The sequence below is a fragment of the Adiantum capillus-veneris genome, chromosome 17 (genome assembly GCF_014529385.1).
Source record: "Adiantum capillus-veneris isolate H3 chromosome 17, ASM1452938v2, whole genome shotgun sequence".
NCBI lineage: Eukaryota > Viridiplantae > Streptophyta > Polypodiopsida > Polypodiales > Pteridaceae > Adiantum > Adiantum capillus-veneris.
Window position 1 is genome coordinate 28,656,622 of NC_140947.1, and position 27,694 is coordinate 28,684,315.

The following is a 27,694-nucleotide window of genomic DNA, read 5'->3' on the forward strand; positions in this document are numbered from 1 at the left end:
AGCCATATGGCAAACTGTAGAGAACTGAAAGCCAGGGTAAAAACCTTTTAAAGAGAGTAAAAAGTGCCATGATAAGCGAAGTGTAAATCAAAAAAGTGCCCTGCTACTGTATGTCAAAAAACCTGAACCACCACAAGCCACCAGCCGTCAAAGGGACAAGGAACAATGCAAGAGATCGAACGTCAGGCACAGCCCACCAACTGATAGGATCAGGCAGCAATATGCAGAGGATAAATAGAAGAGAGAGGGCATTCGATGACAAAGATGAGGGAGAACAAACAATTGACATCACCAAGAGCCTGCATAAGGAGGTCACAGGATGACCAACAAAGCACTGCACTATAGCTGACAAGGAGCTATCAGCCAGGATAGAAACCGGTTCACTTGCTGAAGGTGGCTCCTGAAGACCAGAGCTCGGGAGGGAACTCCAAGAAGACAATGAAGGAGGCTCTGATGATAAGAACATGTGGAACCTTGATGAAGAAACTTGGTAGAGAGCGAGTAGAGAGCAGAGTGGTAGGCCAAAAACAGCAAATCCCAATAACCCAGTGCAGAAATTACCAAAAAGTGAGGAAGATAGGAAACAAAATAGAAAAAATCGAGGAAAACAAAGACTTCACTCACACTCACGCGCGCCCCGCCCCGCCCCCCACCCCCCACCCCCCCCCCCCCCCCCCCCCCCCCCCAAACACATTGACACACACACTAACTCACACTCACCCCCACCAAAAATCAGTAAAGAGCACGAGAAAGACAAAGCATGCGAATTCCAAACTCTACACAAACACACAAAGAGCAAGAATTGCAAGCTAAAAACCAAAAACAAACAAAGAAAAAGAAGGCAGACACAGAAAAGCAGACTTGTCCATCAGCCTTTACTAGAGATTCGCCAAGTTGGAAACCTGCTACACCTCCACGAAGACCATCGACCGTGACTCGATGCAGGGCTCTTTGCTTGTAGGGTTTGCTGCAGGCCTGGGTGAAACAGGACTGGGGAGCCTCTCCGAGTAGTTTCCACGACACTGCGCGGGGAAGTTATCGACACAACCTACTTCACTAGAGATTCAGGCTCCCAACAAGGTGACAGGGAATACTTGTAACGAGAGGGGCACCACGTGCCAATTGCAAAGAGCACGCTGAGACAATCGTTTAGCACTTCAAACAACTAAACAAAAAGAAAGAGAGAATCCACTCCCACAATGCAATGGCACCTTCCTTATATTGCTTCAACAGGGTACAACTCTATGGCTCTGCTCTGCTTCTCCCCCGGGTAGACTGCCATAGTGAGAGCCCATAGGGCTTATTTAAAGGCCCCAGGCCATCCAAAAGCAAGTTACATGAAACACAACACTTCTAAAACCTATTGATCCTTAAGTTGTTGAGAGCTTTAAGTAAGTTGGCCTTGAGGTTCCGGCCAATCACAAGTGGCATGAATGTGCTATGTGTCGTTTGGAAGTTGGGAAGAGAGCATACAATGCATTTGAGAACATCTGTAATGTGGGAAATGTCAAATGTTGGGTTTTCAAGAAGTATCTTTTTGACGCATTGGTGACACAGGTTCTTAATGGAATTGAAGTGTGGGGCGGGAGCATCTCAAAGTCTATTTGGAAAGAGTTTGAGAATGTTTAAAAGAGTTTTCTTACAAAAGTTCTCCAAGTTAAGACACACACCATAAATGCTCCTACTTCTTGAGTCAGGATCTCTTCCAATTGAGGTTATGGGCATGGAAGGGTTGTGGAGTACATGATAAAGATGCATCGAAACCCCTCACATGGACTTTCTACAATTGCATGGAAGCAAGCACAAAAGTTCAAAGATGCATAAAAGCAAGATCTTGAGCACGTGATGGATGCGAGACATAAAGAAATGGTTGGGGAGATTGGATACATTATACTTGCTACATGATGCCTCAATAGACGTCTAAGTGAATGAAGATTTTCTACAACGCCAATGTATTACAGTTTGGGAGGAATCTGGTGGGTTATGTCACAAAGTACTGACGTGTAAGCTACTAATGCTTTTCATAGCCAAGGGGCCTTTAAATATGTACCAAGGGCTCATCCTCTAGCATACTCCCACGTAGATGCAGAGCAAAGAGTGCCCGCGTTGTACTGAGTTGAAGCAATATAAAGAAATACACAAAGGGGCACCATGGTTTGGGGCCAATGCTCTCTGGGGGTGGCACTCCACCACTGTGTGCCTCGTGTGTTGTGCATCTCTTTCAGTTTGGTTGTTATTGAAGTGCTTAAAAGTTTGTCTCATCTGTTCTTTTTGATTGGCAAGTAGTGCCCTTCCGTTACAATGGTATCAGGGCTTCAGCCGTGTGCTTTTCTGAAAGCATATTGATCCTCCCAAAGAGGAGACGGAGCAAGATGGCGCTTCCAGATTTACATTAAAAAAAATTCCTTTTCGAGAGAGAAAGATCCAAGGAAATCTCTACAGCTTTTGCAGCAGTTTAACAATGTCTATGCCATGGAGAACTACTCAAAAGAATCAAAGAATTTGCAAGCCACCGCTTTTCTTAGAGAGTGCTATGCAGTGGTAGATGTCTATAGCTACGAAGCCACACACTCCAAGGAGTTGGCAATCTTTCAAGAAAATTTTTGCCCAAAGTTACATACCATTTGAAACCTTCCTTCGGAGTGCAGCTTCTGACCCGTGAGTGACAGAGTGGGGTATCCTGAAATGCTTGCCATGGAAACCCTAGCAAATTACAAGTTGACCTTTCTCCACATCTCTCATTAGGTGTCTCTTCTCGAACCGACCACCTTGGAGGCCCAGTGTGATGCTATATCATTGGAAGGCCCAATGTGATTGCTATATCATTGGACTACCATCACCACTATAGGCACACTGTCTATCCAAGCAAGTTTCGACCATTCAAGAGCTTATGGAGCATGTTCCGGTCAATTACAATGTTACGTCCCCAGACATCAAGATGGGCGCCTACAGTATGTCCGGCTAGTGTGAACCAGGCCCATAGGTTATGAAGTCCTATAAATAGGACTTGGGTCTCATTTGTGAGACATCTTGTGTGATCACCACACTCGGACTCTTAGCCCTCGGTAGCTCTGCCTGCACACTCGTATTTGTGTGGGTTTGGTGGTATGGGACACCGGCCCTTGTGGTAGAGGCTAGTCCGCTTGGCTACAGGCTCCAATTGAACTTTACTAGAGAGAGAGAGAGAGAGAGAGAGAGAGAGAGAGAGAGAGAGAGAGAGAGAGAGAGAGAGCACGGCGTAGTTCTGCACCCAACAACACCAGCCCCAAAGACTGGAGCCTCTTCCAGTATTTCTTTATTATTACGAGTCGCAAAGTACAACTCCCGAGGGTCCTCTGCTCTCAGACTCTGCGTCCAGATGTTCTGCAGAGTGAGGCTCCAAGGATCCTTTTAAACTTACAAGGGATGCCCAAAAACAGAGCCTCAAAAGCATAAAACTTAAAAGCACTGCATTTGGCCAAAAAAAGCCCACGCAAAAACTACCACGTCAGCAGCCAGTGCCAAGCACGGAAATTCCATACATCTGCCACGTGGTACTAATAGCATAAATCACGGAATTCCTTACCGTACTTCCACGTGCCATGTCAGCGCGTTTTAAGGGCAACTAGGCCAGAGATCAAGCTTTTGGTTTCTAGGGTTTTAGGCCCCGAGGCCGATGCTCAGAAGTTCTTTAAGTTAGTCGGTTCAATCTCTCTTGTCCACTCAGCCATTTCTCTTCCGGTTGGACATGCCACATCATCACTTTGTGACATTCCCCCCTCTTGAAAGAATTGTAATCGCCCTCGATTACGCCTACAAAAACAACCAAAGGATAGAAACTTTCTTCAGTAGACACTGACTCTATGTACTCATGCACTAGACTCCACCAATCCAACACTTCCACATAGACATCAGTCTCACTAAACGATCACATTTCTGTCGAGGGTCTCAAATACAAATCATGAACATTGTAACCATTTAGCGATCACATCTAGACCGCACTTATCTTTTCACGGATGTCTTAATCTACTAAATCTTATTACTATGAGATCACATTTTTGTGGAGGGTCTCAAATACAACATTGCAACCATTTAGCGATCACATCTAAACCGCGCTGATCTTTTCACGGATGTCTTAATCTACTAAATCTTGTTACTATGAGATTCATATCCTTTCTTTTCACATTTCAATCAAGCAAACCATGCCCATGACCATCCCCACAAGACAATACATCCACATAGCATGCGATTCACAAAATCAAACACTTAATTCACGCTAAACACTGTGTTTCAATCATTCAATCTAGCCATCTCATTCTGTCCACAACTCTTGATGCACCTAGATCACTGTGGAGCCATCTAATCCTTCACGAACTCTTGATGCACTCACAACAGTATCTAGTCATGTCATCCAAATAGACACCTTGATGCACTAGAATCTCACTCACTTCTCATTCACTTATCCATCACATCCAAATCTCGTTGATCTCTAACAGATGTCTAGATGCACTAAGTTCAAATCATTCATCAGACAAATGTTTCATCTTTCTATACATGTCTCTAGCAATACACACATGAGAGAGCACATGTTTTGAATTCAATTAAGGAAATTTCCAATTCATTGTACATCTATTCATAAAGTCACTCCTTAACCTGTCAATACCCTAAAATCTCAGTACCCTCTTGTGCAGTCCACACAGCACTAGATTCAACCTGCTAATTCATTGGTAGCCTTTGGCATAGACACTGCTAATAGCCCAAAAGCTTCAAGGTACAGCTCTCTCTGAAGAGAATTCGCAATGTTCTCCTCCATCTACTTTGCATCGAGGGCCAAAAACTACCCTTGACCAAATTATCCGGTGGACCTAGCTTACCTTTCCGTTCTTTTCTTGTGCCCTATGACCTATTAGTAGCCCTGTTGGCCTCCCTGTCCTTGGCACTTCACCTTTGAAAGGTCTCAATAGACTCACATGAAATGCATTGTGAATCTTCCAAGTATCTGGTAACTTCAGCCTGAAGGATACATCATTGATCTTCTTTTGAATCTGGAAAGGGTTGTAGTATCGCATACTCAACTCTGGAAAAAGCCGCTCCTTACCCTTCCGTTTCCGTAGGCGTGCCTTCTCAAACGGTAAAAGCACCCAATCATCCTCCTTCAGCACGTCGATGCTTGTCTACTGCCTTCTTATGCCGTGCTTGAGACTTCTCAAGAGCCTTGCGCACCTTAGCAAAAGCAATGTCCAGATCGGGTGTACTAATCTGCTTCAAAAATCTTATCTTTGGTGCTTAGAATAGATGGAACCTTCTTAACACCCCTATGATCTCAAATGGTGCCTTTCCTATAGACGTATATACTATGAACCGTGTTGTTGTAGGCAAACTCCACCAAGGGAAAATACTTCTCCCATTGAGTGTTCTATGACTTCAACAAGTCCAAAACCGCTGAATTTGCTATCTCCGATTGCCCATCTGTTTGTGGGTGGAACGAGGATGTAACCATGTACCAATAATCTCCCAGATTTCCCTCCAAACCAAACGTGTAAAGCGGGGATGTCTATCTGAAACAATAGACTCAGACATACCATCTGGTTGAAAAATCTGTGAGGCAAACAGTTCAGCCAAATGATCGGGTTTAACTATCTTCTTTACCGGAATGAAGTGAGCATGTTTGCCGAATCTATCGATTGTTGGGTTTTCACGCCCGATATAGCCCGTGGGAACATACCCTATGGCATGCAAATAAACTCAATGATGAGCCAGTCCATATGTGGAGTTTGCATGGCTAATGTGAGCCTAAAAAGATCTATATATATTACAAGCCTAAATAATACATAGCCTTGCTTTTTGCATCGAAGCTCTCTCTCTCTCTCTCTCTCTCTCTCTCTCTCTCTCTCTCTCTCTCTCTCTCTCTCTCTCTCTCTCTCTCATATGAATAGGCGATATAGCTCAAGCTCCTGTGCCTCCTCAAAGGCTCGCCGCTTCCGGCGTGTGAGGGTCTTCATCTGTCTCCTGGCCTCTCTCTCAGTGATCTCTCCAAGTACTCGTTGAGCTCGTGTGTGACCAGAGTGGGTGGTGTGTGGAAATGAGCTGATGGCTGATGTCTGAAGAACGGATGTGATGCGTGAGGTGAGTAAGGATAGTGTTGCAGCATGGCGTACTCTACGAGAGCCACGACCGACCACTCCTATTGGAGATCCACAGACATGGAATGACTATGCTGAGAGATTGTACGAGGTACTTGGGCAGCCTCCCATCCCACCGCCACCCGAGCCTCGCCCTACTAGCTCCACTTTCTTCACAGCAGGGATGATACATAGGGCCATAGACCGACTACAGCATGGCCGCTCGGCCGACCACACACAGGATTGCAGAGTGGGCATCTGATATACACAGCTTCCACTATAGCCCCTTTGATTGCACACGTTTTCAACCGGGCTATAGCGGAGGGCTTCCCAGAGGACCACAGGCACACTATTGTGCCTCTCCACAAATCTGGCGACACCCTCGACCCAGGGAACTACAGGACCATCATGATTGGCCACACCATGGCCAAGCTATACGGGGCAGTACTTGAGGCAGAGCTCAGTTCATATGCAGAGATTGAGGGTCTACGAGCACGCGGCCAGGCAGGTTTCCGACGGGCCTTCTCCACTATTGATCACATCTTCATTCTGCGCTGCCTCATTGATGGGGCAAAGGTGCGGAAGAAGAGATTATATTGCTACTTTGTGGATTTCCGCAAAGCTTTTGATACAGTGCCACGAGAGAGGCTCTTCCGACGCCTCCAGAGCTTGGGGATACCATCAGATATGATTTGGGCCATCTATGAAGAAAGAGAGAGAAAAGGGACGACACGGGATGTCGGGTCCCAAACCCTCCAAGGCCCCCTTGCTCTATTGCCAAAGCAAGTACTTTCGTTATTCTTGCACAATCCTTATACAATGACTAAATGTTGAGATGCTGACGCTAATGGGTACTGATGCTACCGATATTGGGTACTACTCAGGTATTGAAGGGTATTGCGGGTACTGGAATACTCAAGGTATTGATAGGTACTGAAGGGTACTGCGCGTACTGGTGGATTCTGTGTCGACTACGAAGACGATGACGACAACGACGAGGTACTGATGGGTTCTATGTCGACGACAATGACGACTACAACGAGGTACTGATGGTACTGATGGGTTCTGTGAGTCCTTATGCTCAAGTAGGCAAGAGCAAAGCCGAACACAAGGGGTACTACGTGTTGGGGTACTATGTCAACGACGATGACGACGACGACAAGGCTGTGGCTGAATGCCGAAACTACTAGCGATGTCAATGGCTAGGACCTGCAATCATGACGAGGGCTAGGGCTGAAATCTATCGCCAAGGACGACGACGGGCTGAAATTTGGCTGTTCTGGCTGAAAAGGTTGATGATCAAGGCTGAAAACGCTGATGGAGAGGAGGCTGAAAACGCTGGCTGTTCTGGGTCTGCAAACGTTGAGCTTCTTCTTCTGCTGCCTCTCCTAGCACCCAAAGGCATGCATATAAGGGTGCATAAGGCTCGGTCGAGCAGTCCCAAATCAGCCCTCACGACCAAGCGAATAATAAGCTGAAAATGACTTATTAAAAATACCAGGCTAATACCAGGCTAAGAGGTGGTTCACATGCAGCAAAACACCTACATGCTGGAATCCTATTCTGTGCAAGATGTGAGAGTGAGTAGCGGAAAGAGTGTGAGCCATGCACACCGAAAATGTTGGAGGGAGAGAGAGAGAGAGAGAGAGAGAGAGAGAGAGAGAGAGAGAGAGAGAGAGAGAGAGAGAGAGAACGCAAGAGCTCTGCAAATGATGCTCTCAATACACAATCTCAATCTGTATGACTACAAGACCCTCAGCATTCTAATTATAGAATCTTAGGTTGAGGTAGGGCAAAAATGTGTAACCGGTGCAAAAAACATAAAAGCCCAAAAATGCCTAAAAATGTGTGCACCCAACCAGGCTCGGAAAATGACCGGCCGGACACGTGCTAAAAGTGTCCGCCCATGCAATCTATATGATGTGCGATGGGTGGCCAACCCGGGACAATCACTAGCCGTACAAAATGGCGAAGCAATGGTGGTGTAACTCTAACACCCCCTCTCAACACCGGATGCTGAGACAACACAGAGGAGTCAAAGGTGAGAAGCCAAAGTCCGCTGAGGTACAGCCTTCGTGAAGATGGCTGTTGCATTGTCCGTTGTAGGAGCATACTCCAAGTGTAACAGACTTGGACACTCCAAGTCGAGAATCTACGGCGACAGTACCAAATAACCACTTCAGAACAGCTCATAATTCACAATTTATTTGACACTGACCCGGTGGAGTTCCATGCCTAGAGATATTGGCCGCAAAGACTGGCGCCCCTTTCGGTATTTCTTTTTGTATCAATCTGAGTTCAAAGTACTAGAGTGCGGGCAGGAGCTCAAGCCTCACACTCAGACTCTGCGTCCAGATGCTCTGAGTTGTGAAAAGCCCTGCCAGCTTATTTAAAGGTACAAGGGTTGCTAAAAGCAAAGCCCCAAAAACCATCCTAAAAGCTGAAAATCAAAAGCTTAAAGATTCCCTGCTTTTCCACCAAGCTCTCTCTCTCTCTTGAGCCAAAATAAAGCAGAGAGGCTTCTCTCTCTCTCTCTCTCTCTCTCTCTCTCTCTCTCTCTCTCTCTCTCTCTCTCTCAGTAAAATAAAGCATAGAGGCTTTCTCTCTCCTGCTGTAAGGATTCTAGATACTAATACTTAATTTAAGTACTTAAACTCATGATTAAGACTTAAGAAACTTGAATTGAACTAGGAAACAAGACTTAGAAGACTCTGTGTTGATTGATTGAATGTGTGATACAAGGGCTCCTTATATAGGAGACGAATAGACACAAATGAAAAGACACTTCTCATGGTGAAGAGATGCGACTTTAGAGGTAAAGACACATCCTTTCGGCAAAGAGCTACAACCATTAGGCGAAGAGTCGCACCCGTAAAGCGAAGGGGTGTGACCAATCGTCGAGGGAGTATGGCTTTTGGCGAAGAGGCACGTCTCTTGAGCGAAGGGGTGTGACCATCCAAGCGGAGGGGTTCTCCTTGGCATGGCACTTCGTGTATCTGTAAGTAGGAGTAGATGTATTGCTGTTAACATAGTCACAATCGTGACATTCCCTCCCATTAGGAAAAAAATGGACTCTCCATGGGCCTTGTAAGAATCCCTAATTTAAAGGAAGCCTGCCAAGATTAAGGGGGACAAAGGCTTTGAATGGGGCTATTTTGGTAGGGTCTCCTCCACCTTTGACCCCTAAAAAGGTAGGGGGAAGGGGGGGAGGGGGGTAACCATTTAAAAAGTAGGGAAGGGGGGGTAAACCATTTGAAAAGTAGGGGGGTAGGGGATCTTCTCTCTCTAACTTTTTGGCCAGCTTGTAAGTGGCCTCTTAACTCTCCCATGCCACCTAAGCAAATCCGTGGGTCAAAGAGGTCAAAAAAATGACTTTTTTCAAAAACTTTCAAAAAAACTCTATTCCCCCCTAAAAAGTACCCCCAACATATACACATAATAAAAAAAAGATTTTTAAGTTAAATTACTCAAAATTCAACATTTTTTTACTCCCTCCAAACTTTTAGGAAATTCCCCCCAAAATTGAAAACTTTCCATCCTAATCTAAGCTCCTCTCCTACACCCATCCCCCTTGCACCTGCACGTGCTGCTGCACCTACACACCCATCTCTCCATCCTTCAAGCTCCATCTCTCCATCCTACAAGCTCTATCTCTCCATCCTTCAAGCTCCATCTCTCCATCCTACAATGCCTCTTGACGACGTGACCAATGTCCCAGCAAGCTCTTCACGCGGTAGGTCTCCAGGGCTTTTCCTACGCCCACCTCAAGAGTATGTTCCGACAAAGAAAACATGCTTGGGTACATTACCTTCAGCCAACGAACGCCACGCTCAAGGGGAGAAGAATGTGGATCTCTAGACAAACGGATACTTGTATCCAAAGGATCCTTCTCTCAATGTTCATCCGTCTTTTACAAACATTTCATCACTGTTGCAATACGTTGGAAATGGAGAGCAAGGTTTGTTGGGCTACTGCAAGAGACTCAACAAACACGAGATTGCGCGGTCCGAGATCTACTTGCGTCATTGGCAGTTGCTCAATGGGAGTTTCCACAATCTTCAAGATCAGATGCAAACAGCTACTAGTGCACTTGAGAAGGCAAAGAGCACCATCACAACCAAGGAAAATGTAATTAAAAATCTTGAGGATACTCTTTCACACATGAAGAGTACTGCCATGGGAGGTAGGGTGAGGAAACGAGAGTTGTCCGAAATTCAGACTCTTGCACCACTTGGAGGTGCAAGAAAACGAAGGGTGACAGCTATGAGGTAACATGTTTTGTCCCTCATGTTGTTTAAGTCTAATACGGCTCATCATTGTTGTTTTGGGCAATAGGAACTTCGTCCAAGAAACGTGCGGCGGCGAGAATGCGGAAGCTAGGGCTACTTTACTTCGTTCTTGTTTCAACAAAGAGGATTTTATTGGGATGCTTGATGCTCCAGAGGCAAAACACTTGAAAGACGCAATCACGAAGAGAGTTCTTAGTGATTTTTCTAATATTGTCACTGATCTAGATGTTCAGGATATTTGTGATGTTGTTGGGGTTAGTACCAAGGGCTATCAAGCAATACATCAAGTGTTAAAAGATGCATTAAGAAGTCGAGGAGTCAAGGAAAACCTATTCCCACTTCCTCACAGAGTGCAGATTGCCAAGAAGGTGTCAAATGAAGATGTTGTTCACCGATTAGGGGACTACTTGTATATTGAAGACACGATGCCTCTTCAGCCGCTCCGTAGCAAATTACAAGGAAGGAAGGGCGGCGGGAAGGGAAGCGGTGTTGTTTCTAACAGTGTGTTGCGAACCGAAGGGTTTGTTTACACCAAATTCAACAATATCTTTGTGGACTTGATACGATTGCAGCAGTCCATAGCTGTTTTCTACAATTTGAGTGATGCAGGTTAGTTTAGAGTTGCATACATGCTCTATGATGTGTCATAACAAGCATTCTGAGGCTTTATGTTGTTGGCAGTTCTTGAAGGCAAGCTTGTGTTCGTGCTGAAGTTGGATGAGTGTGTAATTGTTAAAGGGAGAAAGTTGGAGAGAATGAGCATCACGCTTATGAATGAAGCCCTAGCTTATGCCAAGCAATCTTGCAGTTCGAGTGAAGCGACAAAGCCCTCTTTTAGTGTGCAATCAGAGAAGGATATATGGTGGCTTGGTGCAATTGAAGTTCCGAAAGAGACACATGAAGTCCTTGAATGGATTTTCAGTAGAATCCCATGGGTCACAGAGGTCATTAAAGCTCAAATAAACGGTGAGAAGCTCATGGTTCCAGGACGTGGGGAGTTTGATGTTGAATGGCATTTAGGTGGTGATCTAAAGACCATAAAGTGCATGCTTGGATGCAAACAAGGTGCAAATTCTTTACTTCCCTGTCCATTATGTACGAAAGGGCACAAGACAAGTCGAGCAACTCAAGTGGAAGGTCAGGACGAAGATAATGATGACCATATAAATAGGGAGTAGCAAACTTCGGTTCTTTCATGTGATATGCTGCAGGTGCCCAATAGGGATAGCAAAGATCCTGGGTGGAACCCCATAATTCCTTTCTCCCTCAACAATGTTCACTTTTGGACATTGCATGCGTTTATGCGAATATTTGATAGGATCCTAAAGCATCACATTGATTATGCTTTCACAATGAAGCCCCTTCAACGGTCAAAAGACTCCTTGCAGGGGGTGGAGACGCTCCTTAATGAGATTGGATGTCACCGATCAAGGGTGAACATTGTAGCAGAGACTTGTAGGGAGAAGACATATGAGGTGGCACAGAAGGTTTCCATGAATGGAGCCAAGGCACGTCGATTTTTCAAGAAGATGTCAAAGTCTCCAATGCAAGTATCCAAGGCAAGTGTCGATCTAGCAAGTGAGAAGCGGTGGGAGTTGTGGAAAGATTTGTGTTCATGCACGACGGACAAAGATCCCAATGTGGAGGTTGCTAACCAACGCAAGCTAGTATGGTCATCCTTTCAAAAGGTTGTGCAATTGATGAATCTTTCAAGCACCACCGTTGAGCAGCGAGAGGAGTTCAAGAAGGTGCTTTACGAATTCACAAAGGACGCTAAGGACGGATGGTCTGAAAGCAAGATTACACACTACATGGTTTGTTTTAACGGACTTAATACATATGCAATGTTTGAAAATGCAACTTTTCTATTCGCTTATCTCCTTTTTGGTTGTTTTAGCACATTCTCTATGCGCATGGTGCATACTTCATGGACCGCTATGGTTCGCTTGATATATGGAGTACACAAGGCATGGAGAAGTCCCACTATCGAGCAAAAGGAGTCTACTTCAAGAATACTCGGCATGGTGGTGGTAGTTCACACTCCAACTACCTCCAAGAGATGTTTAACTGGTTTTTTACGCACACCTTTGGGAGAACTCGTACTATTGAGAAAGCAAGAGAATCGATGTTAGCAAAGCAGTTACGCAACGCTTCCCGTACTGCAGCATCCGAGAAGTGGAAACGCTCGCGAGCGTCCCTGGGCCATGAAGCTTGGCGTGCAACTAAATATCGAAAAGGCAGCGTTTGGGCGTCGCGTCAGCCGTCCGCATGATCCAGGTTTAGTTGTTAAATTCAATTGCTTTATTTGAGTTTCACTCAATTGGCCGCATAGTGTGAAAGGGCCCAAATCTCAAAAAAACCTATTTAAAGGTTGAAGGGGCTCATTTTGTCATTTTCCCTACTAGGTGCTACAATGGCAAGAACAAAACCAACGGCTAGGATTGCATATCCAGAGGGGCCGGATGGCCAACGACTCAAAGGTACACCAACAGAAGCTGGAACTTCACAAGCTCAAGGTGAAGTCCACACAGAAGAAGCTGGAGCTTCAAATCAGCATGGCCAGTCCTCTACAGCAGCAAAAGAGAGACGGAAGCATCGCCTTGTTGTCTATTCATCGGACTCCAACGATTCTGATGGCAACAAGGAGGATGAGAGCGACCAGGGCAAAGAAACAAACAGCCAAAAGCAACCATCAGAAGGCTCCGAAGAGACGCAAACGGATGAAGATGCCCCATGGGTTGGCGTCCAAATACAAACTTATCAGGCTCACATGTCTATTGGGGGTAAGACACTTCCTAAAGAGAGTGGACCTACACCATCACATCCGGTCAATAGTGAAGAGCACGAATCAGATGGAGAGTGGGTGGAATCAGATTATGAGGTGTTGGAAGTGCCTGTGCAGAAAAAAAAGAGAAAGAGCATTGTCTACAAGAAGAGGAAGCAAGCTGCCCCGACTCGTGCCAAAAATGCACCTCCACGTCGACCTCAGAAGGTACGAAAGCGCAGTCGTGCTTTTGCGGAGATTCGACACTATCAAAAGAGCACCGAGCTCTTGATTCAGAGGGCCCCTTTTGCAAGGCTATGCAAGGAGGTTTTGCAATTGTACAACACTCAGTTTCGGATGGGCGCCGTGGCCATAGAGGCAGTCCAAGAGGCAGCAGAGCAATATTTAACTGGCATATTCGACGATTCTAACCTCTGTGTCATCCATGCAAAGCGTGTAACCATTATGCCCAAGGATATGCAGCTTGCTCGCCGTTTGCGCCATGAGGAGTAGCTTGTAATTAGGCATCAACCTTTTTGTATTTACGGAACTCCAAGATTGGGAAAAATTTGAATAGAAGCGTCTTTTGATTGTATATCCCACTCTGTGCATTGTATTGGGAAGAATTTGAATATAAGCGTCTTTTATTGTATACCCCACTGCGCATTGTATTGTTTTAATTCTGTACCATGCAATGTAGCACTGGTTCAAGTTTTGTCTACCTTCTATTGTATGTATGTAGCCATTAGCTTGTTATTGTGAAAAATTGCCTACGTTTAGCACCTTGGCTAAGTGGGGCATGCACTTCCTGATGTATCCATGCTATGTGACTCACTATTGCATGGCAAAAACATCTACAAAGTGTTGAAAATGGCTTGGAATGCCCCCAAATTGGCTGCCACAAGGGCGCGCATTTGGGGCTTCCAGAGGCCTATGGATGGACACAATGCGCGCCCTTGTGGCAGCCTTTCCGAGTGCTTTCCAGACACTTTCCAGTGGTTTCCAGACAATTTTGACAAGCAATAAGTATGTTTTGTTTGCTTCAATGCTTCAATTAGCATAGATGCTGCTGGCAATCATCCCCCCTTAGTCCATGTCAGTCCTATACTCCAAAAAGGGCTTAGATATTGCCACAAAGTTTACTCTTGTGGTTTGTTAATACAACTTTAGGTATCTGGGGCAAGATGGGCTTAAGGTTACTTGGTCACTCTGTTTTGTAACTGGGTATGCTCCTATACTCCAAAAAGGGCTTAGATATTGCCACAGTTTACTCTTGTGGTTTGTTGATACAACTTTAGGTATCGGGGGCAAGATGGGCTTAAGGTTACCTGGGTATCCATGTCTTTCTCTTTTGCAACTGTGTATTAATGTCTTGTCACTCTGTTTTGTACCTGGGTATGCTCTTAGATGTGTCCAATTTCATCTGCCACAAGGGCGCGCATTTGCTCAGTTCATCAGCTGATGGAAAGCCCCAATGCGCGCCCTTGTGGCAGCATATTTTAGGGACTTCCAAGCCCTTTACTAGGCACATACATAACTTTGGAAGCCTAGATATAACAAAGTATGCATTTTTTAAATTTTAATGCCTGCCAGACCCTTTAGTAGTCATAGGAGAAATTATGGTGCTTCTCATACACAATGGAAGCCCAACATATAAGAAATTCAAAAACTTGCAAGAAAGAGTCCTAGAACTCAAAAAGTAGTTTCATTAAAGAAATCAATGCTTTACATGATATCCGGCTTTTGCTTTAGGATCTTTCTAATTACAATTTTCTGGCGCTTGGCCTTTTGGGGTGGCTCCCTGTTAAGTAAAGTGGTTGTGATTTCTTGGGTGTCATTAACCCCTACAGCTTGGTTCATGCCGACATGGGCAATAAGGCGTCCGCGAAAGTTTACACCGAAAGTGGATATTGCAAAATCTTTCTTTACAAGCACTACAAGGTTGGCCGTTTGGGCAAGTGTTGTTAAACACAACGCCTTGGAGAGTGAACGGAAAGCAAAAATGTTATAGCGACCATTGGGAGAGTAGTCGGCATGGACAACACCACGACACCAGTGGGAAGTGTGCCGAGGTAGTGAGCAAGTGCCGCTTGAGGTCCGAACGGCGTCCTCCTCCCCCCTGACCGTTGCGCCCAGGCGTCAACCTCCAGAACATCCTGCAGAACATAGGTTTTCTGAGATATGGCACAGAATTATCACATAACATTAACAAAATCATTTGTAACAATCAAATGTAAGTGAGCATCTATACCTCTTGTCTACGATCCTCCTCATCGGCATCCGGGTGCAAGTAAAGATCCACGCTTGACTTTCCCTTTGGATCAAGCAAAACAGGTGTTGCAGCAGGTGGTGGTGAATCCACTCTTGCGCGTTTAGCCAAACACATGGCTTGCACGGCCACAAACTCCTCCTCAGAGACCTTGGCCTGCTCGGCCGCTGCCACCTCGGCTTGTGCGATCGCCACTGTGTCCGCCAAAGTATTCCCCATGGGCAGTAGGAGATCATCGTCATGGGAGGTGGTGGTATCAAGATCAAACTTGCCATGGGCATCGAGGATGGCGAAACACTCATCCATGCGAAGCTCAAAGGATTTCTCCAGATCGTGCATAAACACAAACTCCTCCCCACCCACCACAATGGAGGAGAAGCGGATAATCTCTACCTCAGGGATGGCATCCCGAGTGGCGGTTCCTTCTGGCGGTCCGGAGGATGAACCGACTGATGGAGAGGCCTCCAAGAGGCCTTGAATCCCTACAGGGTAGGTCAAGGCAAGCGTCCTCTCCTCTGCGGATGAGTCAATGGCTGCGGGCTTGGGGTCCTTCACATCAACCAATACCCCGCCGATCTGCAAGTGAGGTAGCACTACGTCAGGGCCTGCTGGGCACTCGTGAAGGAGGAAAATCATTATGGCCTGAACAGAGAAAAAAGTGTTTCCGATCCTTCCCTTACGCATTGCTCGCACATCCACAGCTTCAAGCCGAACATATTGTCCGACGGGTTGTGCTATGGTGGCAAAGCGTGCAAGCCGCTGATGAAATGGCCTGTCCCCTTGGTAGATGTGGTGGAGAAGGCCTTCAGGGACCCATTGCCCTGGCCGGTTTGGTAACTCAACAATGAATCTCCCCATGCACGTGGAAATGTATGAAGTAATGTGCTCAAGAGATTGAGAGTGGAGGGTCAAGGTGGTTTCCAAATCGGGTTGGGTTGTGAAAAATGCTTGAAGCTCAGGGCGATTTGCATGCCCAACCTCAGTAAGGAATGCATCTAAAGCACTAGTAGCATCCATTTCTTCTCTTTGCGTGATTGGGTATGCTAGGTCTCTCTGCAATGCTGGGATGAAAATGGTGAAATGAGGAGGTGGTCCTCCTTATATAGACATATTCCATCTCGAAAAAAATAAAAAATATGCATTTAAAAAATAAATTTACACCACCTTAAAACTCAAGTACAAAATCAAGTACAACACCTTAAAACTTTTCAAAATCTTTAATAAAATATCCAATATATAAACGATTAAAGTTACAAGCCAATTCACTTAGACAAGATGATTTCGTCTGTAGCCCAATCTTTGTAAACAAGCATAGTGGCCTCCATCCGCCTTCCAATCTATACAACCAAAAATAGCCAATCAAAATACAAAAACCCACAAAAAATAAGAAAAGGTAGCTAAGCAAGCACAAAGCAGACCTTGCGTTGTTCTAGTTTGAAACTTGCACTACCGACATCCTCGAATCCCATTATGACAAAGTGTTCCCGAAGATTGGCAAGAGTCCAATGCGGATTCACTGCAACCACCTCCACCTCGTTATTGGACATGCGGACACGAATTTCAAAGGAATGAATCTCTTCGGCTGTCAATTGCAAGGGTATCCATTTGCCACGTTTGTGCATCCACCTCTCATAGCTAAACCGTGCATACAAGGTGCACCTTGCTTTCAAATACCGAAGGCAAAGTTGTGTAGGGGACACATTGCACTTATAACGCTCACCATCATGCAAACCGTCAACATAGCCCCAATTGACACCTAGAATGGTGTCCATTGCATCTATGTCAACTTCTTTGCAAACAAACATTGTTGGTGTTTCTACAATCGGCAAAGAGCGGAATGCATGCACAAACAAATGAATGGGACAATGCCAACTAAGACCCACCGATCTGGTTACCTTACCAAACTTTAGGGACCCTTGGAAATCTTACAGCACCTTGCGCTTGAAAGAAAGCAAAGCCCAATGGTCTGGAGTTGGCCATTCTGCACTCTGCAATGAGGGTGTCTCCACGGCTTCTAACCTACCATAGCTTTGGCTTGACTTCGGCACCACGTACTTGTGGGAGTACATGAATATTCGCTGCTCGGTAAGTTTTTTCGATGAAACATTAGGAAACATAAGCTCCCCAATGTGAGCATGCACAACCATGAACGTGCCTGAGAGGCACTCAAGCGGCTGCTCCTCAACTAAGCTGGATGGAAAAACATCTTTACAAATGTCCTTAGTTAAACATAATGATCACATAAACGTAAACATGACATATGCATGGGATAGCTAAACCATGAAAACTTACAATGAGGTGCAAATTGAGTTGAAGCTCTCTTGAGGTGGAGCTCAGCTGCACTGTAGACGTATTGCACGATGGCCACCATTCCGAACTTTGTTTCTTTGAATGCCAATAGCCGGCCCTTCCAATGACGTTCCAATACGCCTCGACAGCGTACGCGATGAGGTCCAGCACGTGACGGTTGCATGTAGATCCATGCACCCTTCTTGAATACTTGTGGGATCCATACCCCCTCTGAGTCTTTTGTGTTGTGCAACACAATCTCCTCTATCTCTGGTTTGGGCCGTCTATGCGTGGACATGCTTGGGAAGTTGGGCTTAGGAAGGGATTTGAAAGAGTTGAGTACTGAGGGGAGGGTGACGTGAGCTGCCTATGGTGGCTATGGAGGCTTTGACAGTGGAGATAGAGAAAGAGGGGAGGAGTGAGAGGTAGAGAGGTAGAGAGGATAGTGGAGCTGTGGGCTATGGAGTGTGGGACTGTAGAGGGTTGATGGAGGTGTGAGAGAAGGGGAAGCTATGGAGAGAGAGGAAGAGAGTGGTGGAAAGCTTTTGGCTATGGCTGCCTTGACTGTAGAGAGAGAATGGGAGGAGGGAGAAGAGGGAGAGTGTGGGAGAGAAAAGTAATGAGGGAGAGAGAGAAAAGTGGATTTTGGGGGGAAAATTTGACTTTTTTAAGTTAGTTTATGTTTTGGGACAGTTTTGAGGCAAATGGATAAACTTTGGAACTTTTAAAAAAATTTCAATTTTTAGGGTTTTTAAGCATGCGCGTTTTTTTTTGGGGGGTCCCTCCCTCTTTTATGACACCTCTCTCCTCCTATTTACCCCCCCCCCCCCCCCCCCCCCCCCAAGCCTACCTCCCACCTCTCTCTAAGAACCAAGCATTGAAGAGGGAGACAATTAGGCTGCACCCCTACCATTCCTCCCCCTCTAGGTGATATCCCAACAGCCTTCTCATTGGTTCTCCCTTAAGCCTTCACTAATCAAAAAGGCCCAAGGAGAGTCCATATTTTTCCTAATGCCATTTAAAATGAGAGCCCGTGTCAAAGAAATGACTTCTGATGTTGATAGAACTCTGGAAAAGCATTGAATCTTCGAAAAATCTTCAATCTTTGAGTTATCGGAAACCTTTGTCTTGAACCTTTGCTTCTTGCAAAACCTTTTTGCTTTGACTGCTAAATCCCATGTCATTGCACTAGTCAAAGACTTTTTAGAGGAATCTGGCATAATCAGGTTGACTGCAAGAGGTTGATCTTCAAAATTCTTCATGCGATGTAAGACTTTTGGTTCAAAATCTTCCAGTAACTGCGAAATATTTGGGAAAGAGGAAATCTTCTCAAGGTACTCTTCAGATAGGGTAACTTCAACTTTATGAATCACTGGAAAGGATTTTGGCTTGAGAGTATAATCATCTTCCAATAATGAATCCCAAAATTCTTCAGAATCATCTTCAGAATCATCTTCAGAAACTGTCACTTCATGACTTGCAATTGGCATATCATCATCAAAGAAAGCATAGTTGTCTTCAGACTCAGAATCTGCAACTATCTCCTTATCTTTGTCTAGTAACGAAGTATCACTTGGAAAAACTTCTTGCTTGAAATCATCTTTGTCTTCATCAATTGATTCAAAAGAAGTTAATGACTTAAAAAATTCATCAATAATAATATCTGCATCTGCATCGGAAATCATATTCTCTTCATAATCCACTGTATCATCTCGCTTGACTTGTACACGTGAGGCTTGAATCACTCTTTCCACATGAGAAAGTCCATGTAAAGTCAATTCACGTCCATCTTTGAACAAATTGATAGTATGTCCTCGAAAGCTAATTGCTGGATCATATCGAAATAACCAATGCTGACCAAGCATCATGTCGTAATAAGATAAAGGCATGACTTCAAAATCCAATTGATCTGCATAAGTTTGAATCTCGAACTGCAACTATCTAAGTGTCTGATCACAAGTCAAAATTGATCCATCTGCTAATTCCACATCATATAAGTGAGATGTCTTCTGAGTTGGAAAACCAAGCTGTTGAACTATCTGAGTCCTGACGAAATTATTCGAGCATCCGCTGTCCACCAAAATATTGATGGAGTGACCATTGATATAAGGCTCAAAACTTGCTTTGAGAGAGGTTCCAAAACTGAAGAATTGCATTGAGCATGCTTCATAAGAATAGTCGTATCCTCTAAGACACGAATCGTATTGACCACTGATTTTTCCTTTATCCTTAACAGAATCTAGTTGCTCAAAATTCGATGACGTTTCCACATTGGAATTTCTTTTCGAAGTAGACAGATTTGGTTCCTTTGGACATTGATACCATCTATGGTCACCACCGCAAATTGTATATAATCCTTCCTTCTTTGAAGTCGAAGATCCATTGGACGAAGAGCCTTGCTGAGTATTGGAATGCAGATCTTGAGAAAAATCTCGTTCTTCACCACGATCAAGTGGAGGAACATGTGAAGAGGATCTGCTTTGAGATTGTCAATCTTGAGAAGTGAACCTTGAAGTTGAATAAGGTTGCGTTGCTTGCTGTCTGAACTAAGACTGATGTTGCTGACTTTTGCTATAGCTGTCTCTGCGATCGTGCTGTGAAAAGCGAGCGCTATTTGAAGATCTGTCACCAGGAAGAAAATTCCGTGTAGGGCGCCGATTATCGGCAAGACGCTCCACATAGGCAATTGCAGCATCCAAGGTGGTAGGGTTGTATTTGTGCACATCGTCCTTCAAGTTGGGTTTGAGTCCGTCGATAAAGCTGTGAAGTTTATCAGAGGGACTAAGAGTCTCTATCTCCAGAGTTAGCCTTTGGAACTGTATGATGTACGCGGCCAAGGAACCTGTCTGGCTCAGGCGGCGAAGAGAGGACCAGGCATGAAAATCCGCATTGGCAGGTTCGAACGCCTTGCGAATAGCACGCCAGAATTTTACCAAGAAGGTGTGTGTTTACCATCAGCAACCCGTCGTTGCCACCAAAGAAATGTTGTGTCCTTGAGCAAATAACTAGCAAGTACAACTTTTTTACTCTCGACCAAATCTGTGTTCGATAAGTAAATCTCCATTTTGAACAGCCATTGGTCGAGTACGCGCTTGTCGCGGCGACCAGTGTATGGTTATGGCAGTTTAACATCAAGCTTCTTCTTTTGTGCAGCATTAAAAATTTTGTACAGTAATTGAAGTTCGCGATTGTCTACCTATTCAATTGGATCTAGTTCGTTTGATTCATCCACTGAAGCTTCGGAAGAATGTGTTGAAGATGCTGCATTAGTAGTCCGAGAAGTAGCAGGACGACTTCGAGAAGTGTTTTGCGTCTGCATCGCATCCAAGCGAGTGTGAAGTGATGCGAGGCTCATGGAAAGTGTGGCCATCTGCTCCTTGATAAGAGTAAGGCCGTCGTCAGATTGACCACCTCCGTCCTGAGAATTCGGCATGGTTATGTCTCAAAAGGAACTCGAACAGGTGCAAGTTCTCGGTCGGGAACAGGTTCTGGGACGGGTGCTCCGTGAGCGGAAAATGCCATAGAAAATATGTTCACACTCTGGAGTCGGGAAATCGGGAATAATTATCACTTCCGGCTCTGAGTAGAGGAATTCACCCGAAAATTTCATCGAGGAATTTCGTGTACTAGTTTGCATCGGCCATGCGTGCGAAATGGCTTGCGTAGAGAAGGTGCACACAGAGTAGATCAAGGGAGAGGCAGCGTAAGGTTTTTGTACTTTTTTAATGTAGGCTCATGGGAGTTTTTCTTTTTTTAGATTTATAAGGTGTGTTCGCATTGGCGTTTTTAAAAAATTGGGTGTTTTCACATGAGTTTAAAAATTTGGGTTAATTTGGGGGAGGCCGGTCAAGTGTGGTTTCACATGGGGTTTAATTTAGGGGCTAGTCGGCCATGTAAATTATTAAAATTGAGGACACTCACTAGCGTAGAATCTGCTGGCTGAAATCGTAAAAAAAACTTTACGTTGCTGTGATGTATTTGGCTTGCGCTGTTGGCTTTAATACGTTGCGCTGCTGAGGTTTTTTCCGTATAACAAAGGGCAGCGAAGAGGCATGCCCAACATGGCGTTTCAGCCCAACGCATGGGGAAGGGAGGGGTGCGATCCTCTCGAAAGGGGTGCAAACCGGATGAGGGGGTGCCAGCACGAACAGTCAATTCAGCCCAGCAGTCAGCCAGCGCAGAATTTCAGCCAGCACCTCAGCGATTCAGCGATTTGAAAGTTGCGCAAACGGGTCGCTCGGGGAAGGGGTGCGTAGGGTTCTCAGGGTACGCGCACACACCTCGCTTCTGTTTTTTTATATTGATATACGTGAAACAGAGAGATACTTGTTACCTCATGCTCGCGTATGTGTGCGTGTACCACCTTTCTTCTGCTTCCATACAACTCCGGGAAGGGGGGGAGAGGGTAGCGGCGAGGGTGAGAGGCTCACAACCTTCGGGTCCCGGGGAAAAAATTTGCTCTGATACCACTGTAAGGATTCTAGGTACTAATCCTTAATTAAGTACTTAAACTCATATATACCTTCATAAGTACAGAATAGTCTGAACTCACAAATTATAAGAGGGAATAAAGCACTCATAAAACTATAAAAGCAAGGGACACACGAAAAGAAAAGAAAAACAAAAACAAACAAACAAACAAACAAACTAAATCACTTTGTTTGCTACGAAACAAAACTAGATAAAACAAAACATTATTAACTTAAAAATGTTTTTAGAAAAGGCATGTGTAAAATAAGTTGACGCAACTTACTTGGCTTAAAACAAGTACTCAACTTTAAGCAAAAAAAAGGATAAGACATCTTAAAAACTTAATCCTAGAAATCAAACTTCACACAACTTATAATGGAACACATTCTTAAGTCCACAGGTAAGCTAAATATGAAATCGAAAAATGAATACTACTACAAACCTACGAAGAGCAATTTCATAAAGTCATCCAGCAGAATACTGTCAACTCTTAGTATCTTTGAAGCTCAAAGAGACATCAGTGACTCTAGTATTCAAAAATCGAGGCATTTGTTGACAAAGGAGCGGAGTAACTCCCCTCTTGTGCAAACCCACTGCACCAGATCTCCAGCCAAGCTGAATTCTGGGTTCCATTTGGAGTAGACTATGCTAAACCAAAAGTTTCAAGGTAAAGATTCACATTCCAAGGAATATCTGCTAGGTCTTCCTCCTCCGTTCGCTTCGCATCCATTGCGAAGTAGGTCTTGAATTTAACCAAGAACCGTCAGTTCGCTTTACCTTCTTTCTTTCTTTCTGTGCCAATTTCTATTCTGGAACGAGTATCTGCTCGCTTTCATCCAATTCGGGTTGCACATCTAGCTTCCAATCATCGGGCACATTGCCTTCAAAAGGCTTTAAGAGACTCACATGAAAAACATTGTGAATCCTCCAAGTATTCTGGCAGCTTCAGTCCTAAGGAGATATCGTTTATCTTTTCGGAAAATCTGGTAAGGTCCACAGTATCTCGTGCTAAGCTTTCAAAGAAACCGCTCCTTTTCCTTCTTTTTTTTTTCTCGGGAGTGCCTTCCCATAGTGTAAGAGCACCCATTCATTCTCCTTCAATTTCAAATCGCGACGATGGCGATCCGCTACCTTTTCTGTCTTTCCTGAGATTTCTGTAAAGCCTTCCGGACCAAGTTCCTAATCGTGTTTCTATAGGTATATTCCACCAAAGGTAGAAACCTTTCCCAAGTAGTCTACAAAGAAGACTTCAACAAATCCAGTACCACTGAATTAGCAATCTCTGATTGCCCGTCAGTCTGCGGGTGGAACGAGAACTGCAATTGCGTGCCTATGTTCTCCCAAATAGCCGTCCAGAACAAACTCGTGAACCTGGGGCCCTGTCGGAGACAATTGTCTCAGGCATGCCATGTAATCTGAAGACCTGGGCAATAAACAATCGTGCCCACGTTGTGTTCTCGGGAGATGAAATCCATTGCAATACTTTCCCAGGGCGGGTGGGTATGGGTAAAAGGATGTAACAATCCCTGTGCTTTATGCCTGTCAAACTTGACCTTCGGGCATACCAAGCAACTGCGCACAAACTCGTCCACATCCTTCTTGAGTCTCGGCCAAAAGAAGTATCCCTCTACCCCTTTCAAGGTGGTAGCAATGCCGTGATGACCCGTGAAAGGCGGACAGTGGCATTCAGTTAGAACCTTTTCCCTCAACGGCTGTGTAACGCACAATATGGTTTTCTTCATCAAGTAGCCATCCTGAATGGAATAATCCGCTACTATCTCCCCTTTCTGTATTCAACGGAATACATCTGCAAAATCTGTTATGTGGCGTACTGACCGACCATATCCTCAAAGTTCCTATGATGCATCGCGGAAATAGCCAGAACCAACGGCTTTCGGGACAAAGTATTTGCCACCAATTTCTTCTGTCCCTGCACATGGACAATCCGGAAGTAAACCGTGACAAGAAGTTTTGCCCACCGCATCTGCTTTTTCCGATAGCTGCTTCCGTGACAAGAAGTAGCGTAAACTCTCATCATTTGTGAAAACCGTAAAATCGGCTCCAAGTAGGTAATGTCGCCATTGAATAAGAGCATGGATAGCTGCCAAAAGCTCTTTCTCACATATCTGAACTGTCAATTTCGGCCTTGAAAACAATCGGCTCTCATAGGCAATGACATGGCCTTCTACATTAAGACCGCACCCAAACTACGACCACAAGCATCACAATATACTTCAATGACTTCTACAAGTCCGGCAAAGTCAAAGCTGGTCCCGTAGTCAATTTCTCTTTCAAAGTCTGAAAGGCAGTCACCTCTGTGGGTCCCCACGAGAAAGGGACTCCTTTCTGTGTCAAAATATACAGAGGGGAAGCAACCTCTGCAAACTTTCGAATGAACCGCCTGTAGTACGAACACAGTCCCAAGAAGCTTCTAACTTCATGGACATTCTTCAAATCAGGCCAATCACGAATAGTCTCTATCTTGGCCGGATCCATCTGCACTCCTCTGCTGACACAATGTGTCCCAAAAAGTGTATCTTTGGTAGGAAAAATTCACTTTTCTTCGCATTAATCACTAACTTGTGATCTCGTAATGGCTGAAAGACCTGAAGCAGATAATCTCTATATTCTGCCTCATTCTTGGAGAAAACAATGATATCATCCAAGAAAGTGCCAACAAATAGCCTGTACTCTCGGAAAATCCTGTCCATCATCCGGTTAAATGTCGCAGGAGCATTGGTTAGGCCAAAAGGCATCACCAAAAACTCAAATAACCCAAAAGTCGTCCGAAAGGCTTTCTTATAGACGTCTCCCGGCGCAATTCAGGTCTGATGATATCCACTCTTCAAATCAATCCTGCTAAAACACGAGGATCCCTGCAATCTGTCGAGTATATCATCGATCCTAGGAATCGAAAATCTGTTCTTGATGGTGATTTTCTTGAGAGCTCTATAATCGATGCACATTCTCCAAGATCCGTCTTTCTTCAAAACCAGCAACACTGGAGAGCAATACGGTGAAGTACTAGGCTGGACAAGACCCTTTTCCAAGAGGTCTTTCACTTGGTTCATAATCTCTTCGTTCTGTGCTCGGCTCATACGGTAAGGTGGCCGGTTCGGTGGTGTGCTTCCAGGGATCAGATCAATAGTATGATCTTCAGGACGAGCGGATGGTAACTCACCTGGCAGGCCCTATGAAAAGCAATCGGCATGAGTGTGGAGAAAATCTTGGCGTTCTTTTGTTCAGGTCAAAACATATTCGGCCTTCATCCATCGTTCAATTCTCTCCCAAAAAAAATGAGTAAAGAAACTGAATTTCATCAAGTACAATCTCTGAGCCCTTCATTTGTCAAAGTCGCTTTCTCGGCCCGGTAGTCAACCACAACGTTGTTGTGGTACCAAGGGATTTCGAGTAGAACGTAACAACCTTCCAAGGAAAATACGTAAAACTTCTCGTGCCCTAAACACCCCTGTCATTGCAAACAAAGTTTGCCAATGCTCGGTGTAATGGCAACATCCCGTCTGGGTGCCACTCGAACTACCTCCGCCTGTGGCCTCAACCTATCGAGCGTAATTCCAAATCGAGCCGCCAATTCCAAGTGAAAAGAAGTTGGCCTTGGCTCCTTCAAAAGAGCTTCTTGATCTTTCACTTTGCCCCAAAAGCGGCAAATTTTGTACTTTCTTCATTTGGTTCAGGCCCCACGCAAGGTGATACCAGTTCTGCTTTTTATCTGCCTTTTTTGCCACGTCTCTCAGCTGCTTTAGAACTTTCTGGCCTTTCTTCATCCTATTCATTGGGTGCCTTGTTAGGACACTTCGCGGAGATATGCCCAGTTTCCCCGCATTCAAAGCACTTCCCCTCCTTGATGAAGCGAGCTCGCTCCTGAGGAGTAAGCTTGGGTCGTGCATCTTTCTTTTCTAAGTTGCTCTTTCTCTTTCTACTTTCATTTGTCGAAGTCTGTTCAGCTCTTTGTGTCATGATCTCATCGGTGGCGTAGGTCAGACTGCCAGAGTGAATGGCAAAACTCCATTTCGCACGACTCATCAACTCCTAAATGGAAGCTGACTTCTGTTCCAAGCAGTGATCTCGGATCTTTGTAGGAAGACCCAAGGTAAACCGCTCAATCTGTTCCTTGAACGAGATCTTCTTAAATGAAGAGGCGGGTAGAAAAGAGCTCCAAAATCTCTCGCAATAAGCGTCCACTATATCCTTCTTGGTCATCCGAAGATGGTTCCAAGCATTTCGTATATCGCGTTCATACTCTCGAGTCAACCAAGAAGAAATAAAAAGCCTCTTGAATTTCATCCATTTAATTGGCACAGTCGTGTTTAATAGAAGCGTGGACCACCAAGTTCGAGCATTCCCCTTAAAATAAGAGGCAGCTCTCCGAATCTTAGAGTGCTCTGAGTAACATCCTCCCACGAAAGCGATGTCAAACTGCTGTACAAAAGACAAAGCCTTCGAAGCATCTCTTTATCTCGAAAATGTGTCAAATTTAATTGACTGTTCACCTTCTTTAAACTCTCGGACTTTCTTGCTTTTGTCTTCCAGGAAGTCATATTGGTTGGCTTTGTAAAAAAATTCTTCTTCTTTGCATAAAAGTTGCTATCATCAGAGTCTGAACTGTCTGTAGACGAGTCCTCTGTAAAACTGTCAATCACGGGGTGAGATTTAGATCTCTTTGCCTTTTTCTTGCCCATTCCGAAGTGTTGCTTCTTGCTTCGTTTTTTGCCTTTTTGGTCTTCTTCGCTCGAGTCAGATGAGCTAGAAGAACTGTCAGAAGAAGAAGAAGAAGAAGAAGAACTTGGTACTTCTTCAAATCGAACACGCTTCTTCTGTTTCTTTGCCTTTTCAAATGTCGATTGACGACCCAAACAACCCGGGAAGTCAGTGCCTTTCTTCTGCTTTTTGCCGTGCTTTTTAGCTTTGTTCTGCGCGTCAAAAAGCTCAGCAATTTGTGCATCAACCACCTCTTCTAATTCCTTCTCTGTATACTTCTTGTGAGCAGAAGGTTTCTTGAGAGCGGGCTTTGGACGTGGTGTTGTGGTTTCTGCCACTACTCGCGCACCTCTTGAAAAGAAGTCTCGCTCATATATTTTGCAAATTTTGGGTCCTTCGCAAAATTGAGCATCATCTTTGTTGCATCACCGATCAAAAGACGCTCCATCTCTCGACGCTCCGCCTAAGTAGGCCGAGGCGGGCCATACTCCTTGCCGGAATCTTCGCTGTGATCCCTTCCCGCATCTCCGGATGCACAGGGAGTCGACTGATCTTGGCCTGAAGCCATAGGTGCCGCGGAAAAAAAAAATTAGGGATCGGATTTCTTGAGAAGAGAAATCGGCCATGCTTTGATACCACTGTAACAGATTTGGACACTCCAAGTCGAGAATCTACCGTGACAACACCAAATATCCACTTCAAAACAGCTCACAGTTCACAATTTATTCGACACTGGCCCGGCGGAGTTCCGTGCCTAGAGATATTGGCCCCAAAGACTGGCGCCGCTTTCGGT

At 44.9% G+C, this 27,694-nt stretch overlaps 1 protein-coding gene across 2 annotated transcripts in view; it reads right to left on the reverse strand.

The window, feature by feature from the left end:
- Positions 1 to 27,694, reverse strand: part of LOC147436982 (uncharacterized) — a 66,321-nt gene that overhangs the window by 1,328 nt on the left and 37,299 nt on the right. The window contains exon 3 of one of the 2 annotated variants that reach the window (XM_086485809.1): positions 16,624 to 16,760. The exons of the other annotated variant lie outside the window; for it this stretch is intronic. Coding sequence (XP_086341935.1) covers positions 16,686 to 16,760 — 75 coding nt within the window. The 3' untranslated portion in view covers positions 16,624 to 16,685. Of the gene's footprint in view, positions 1 to 16,623; positions 16,761 to 27,694 lie in introns of those variants that run through there. 2 annotated transcript variants of the gene reach the window in all.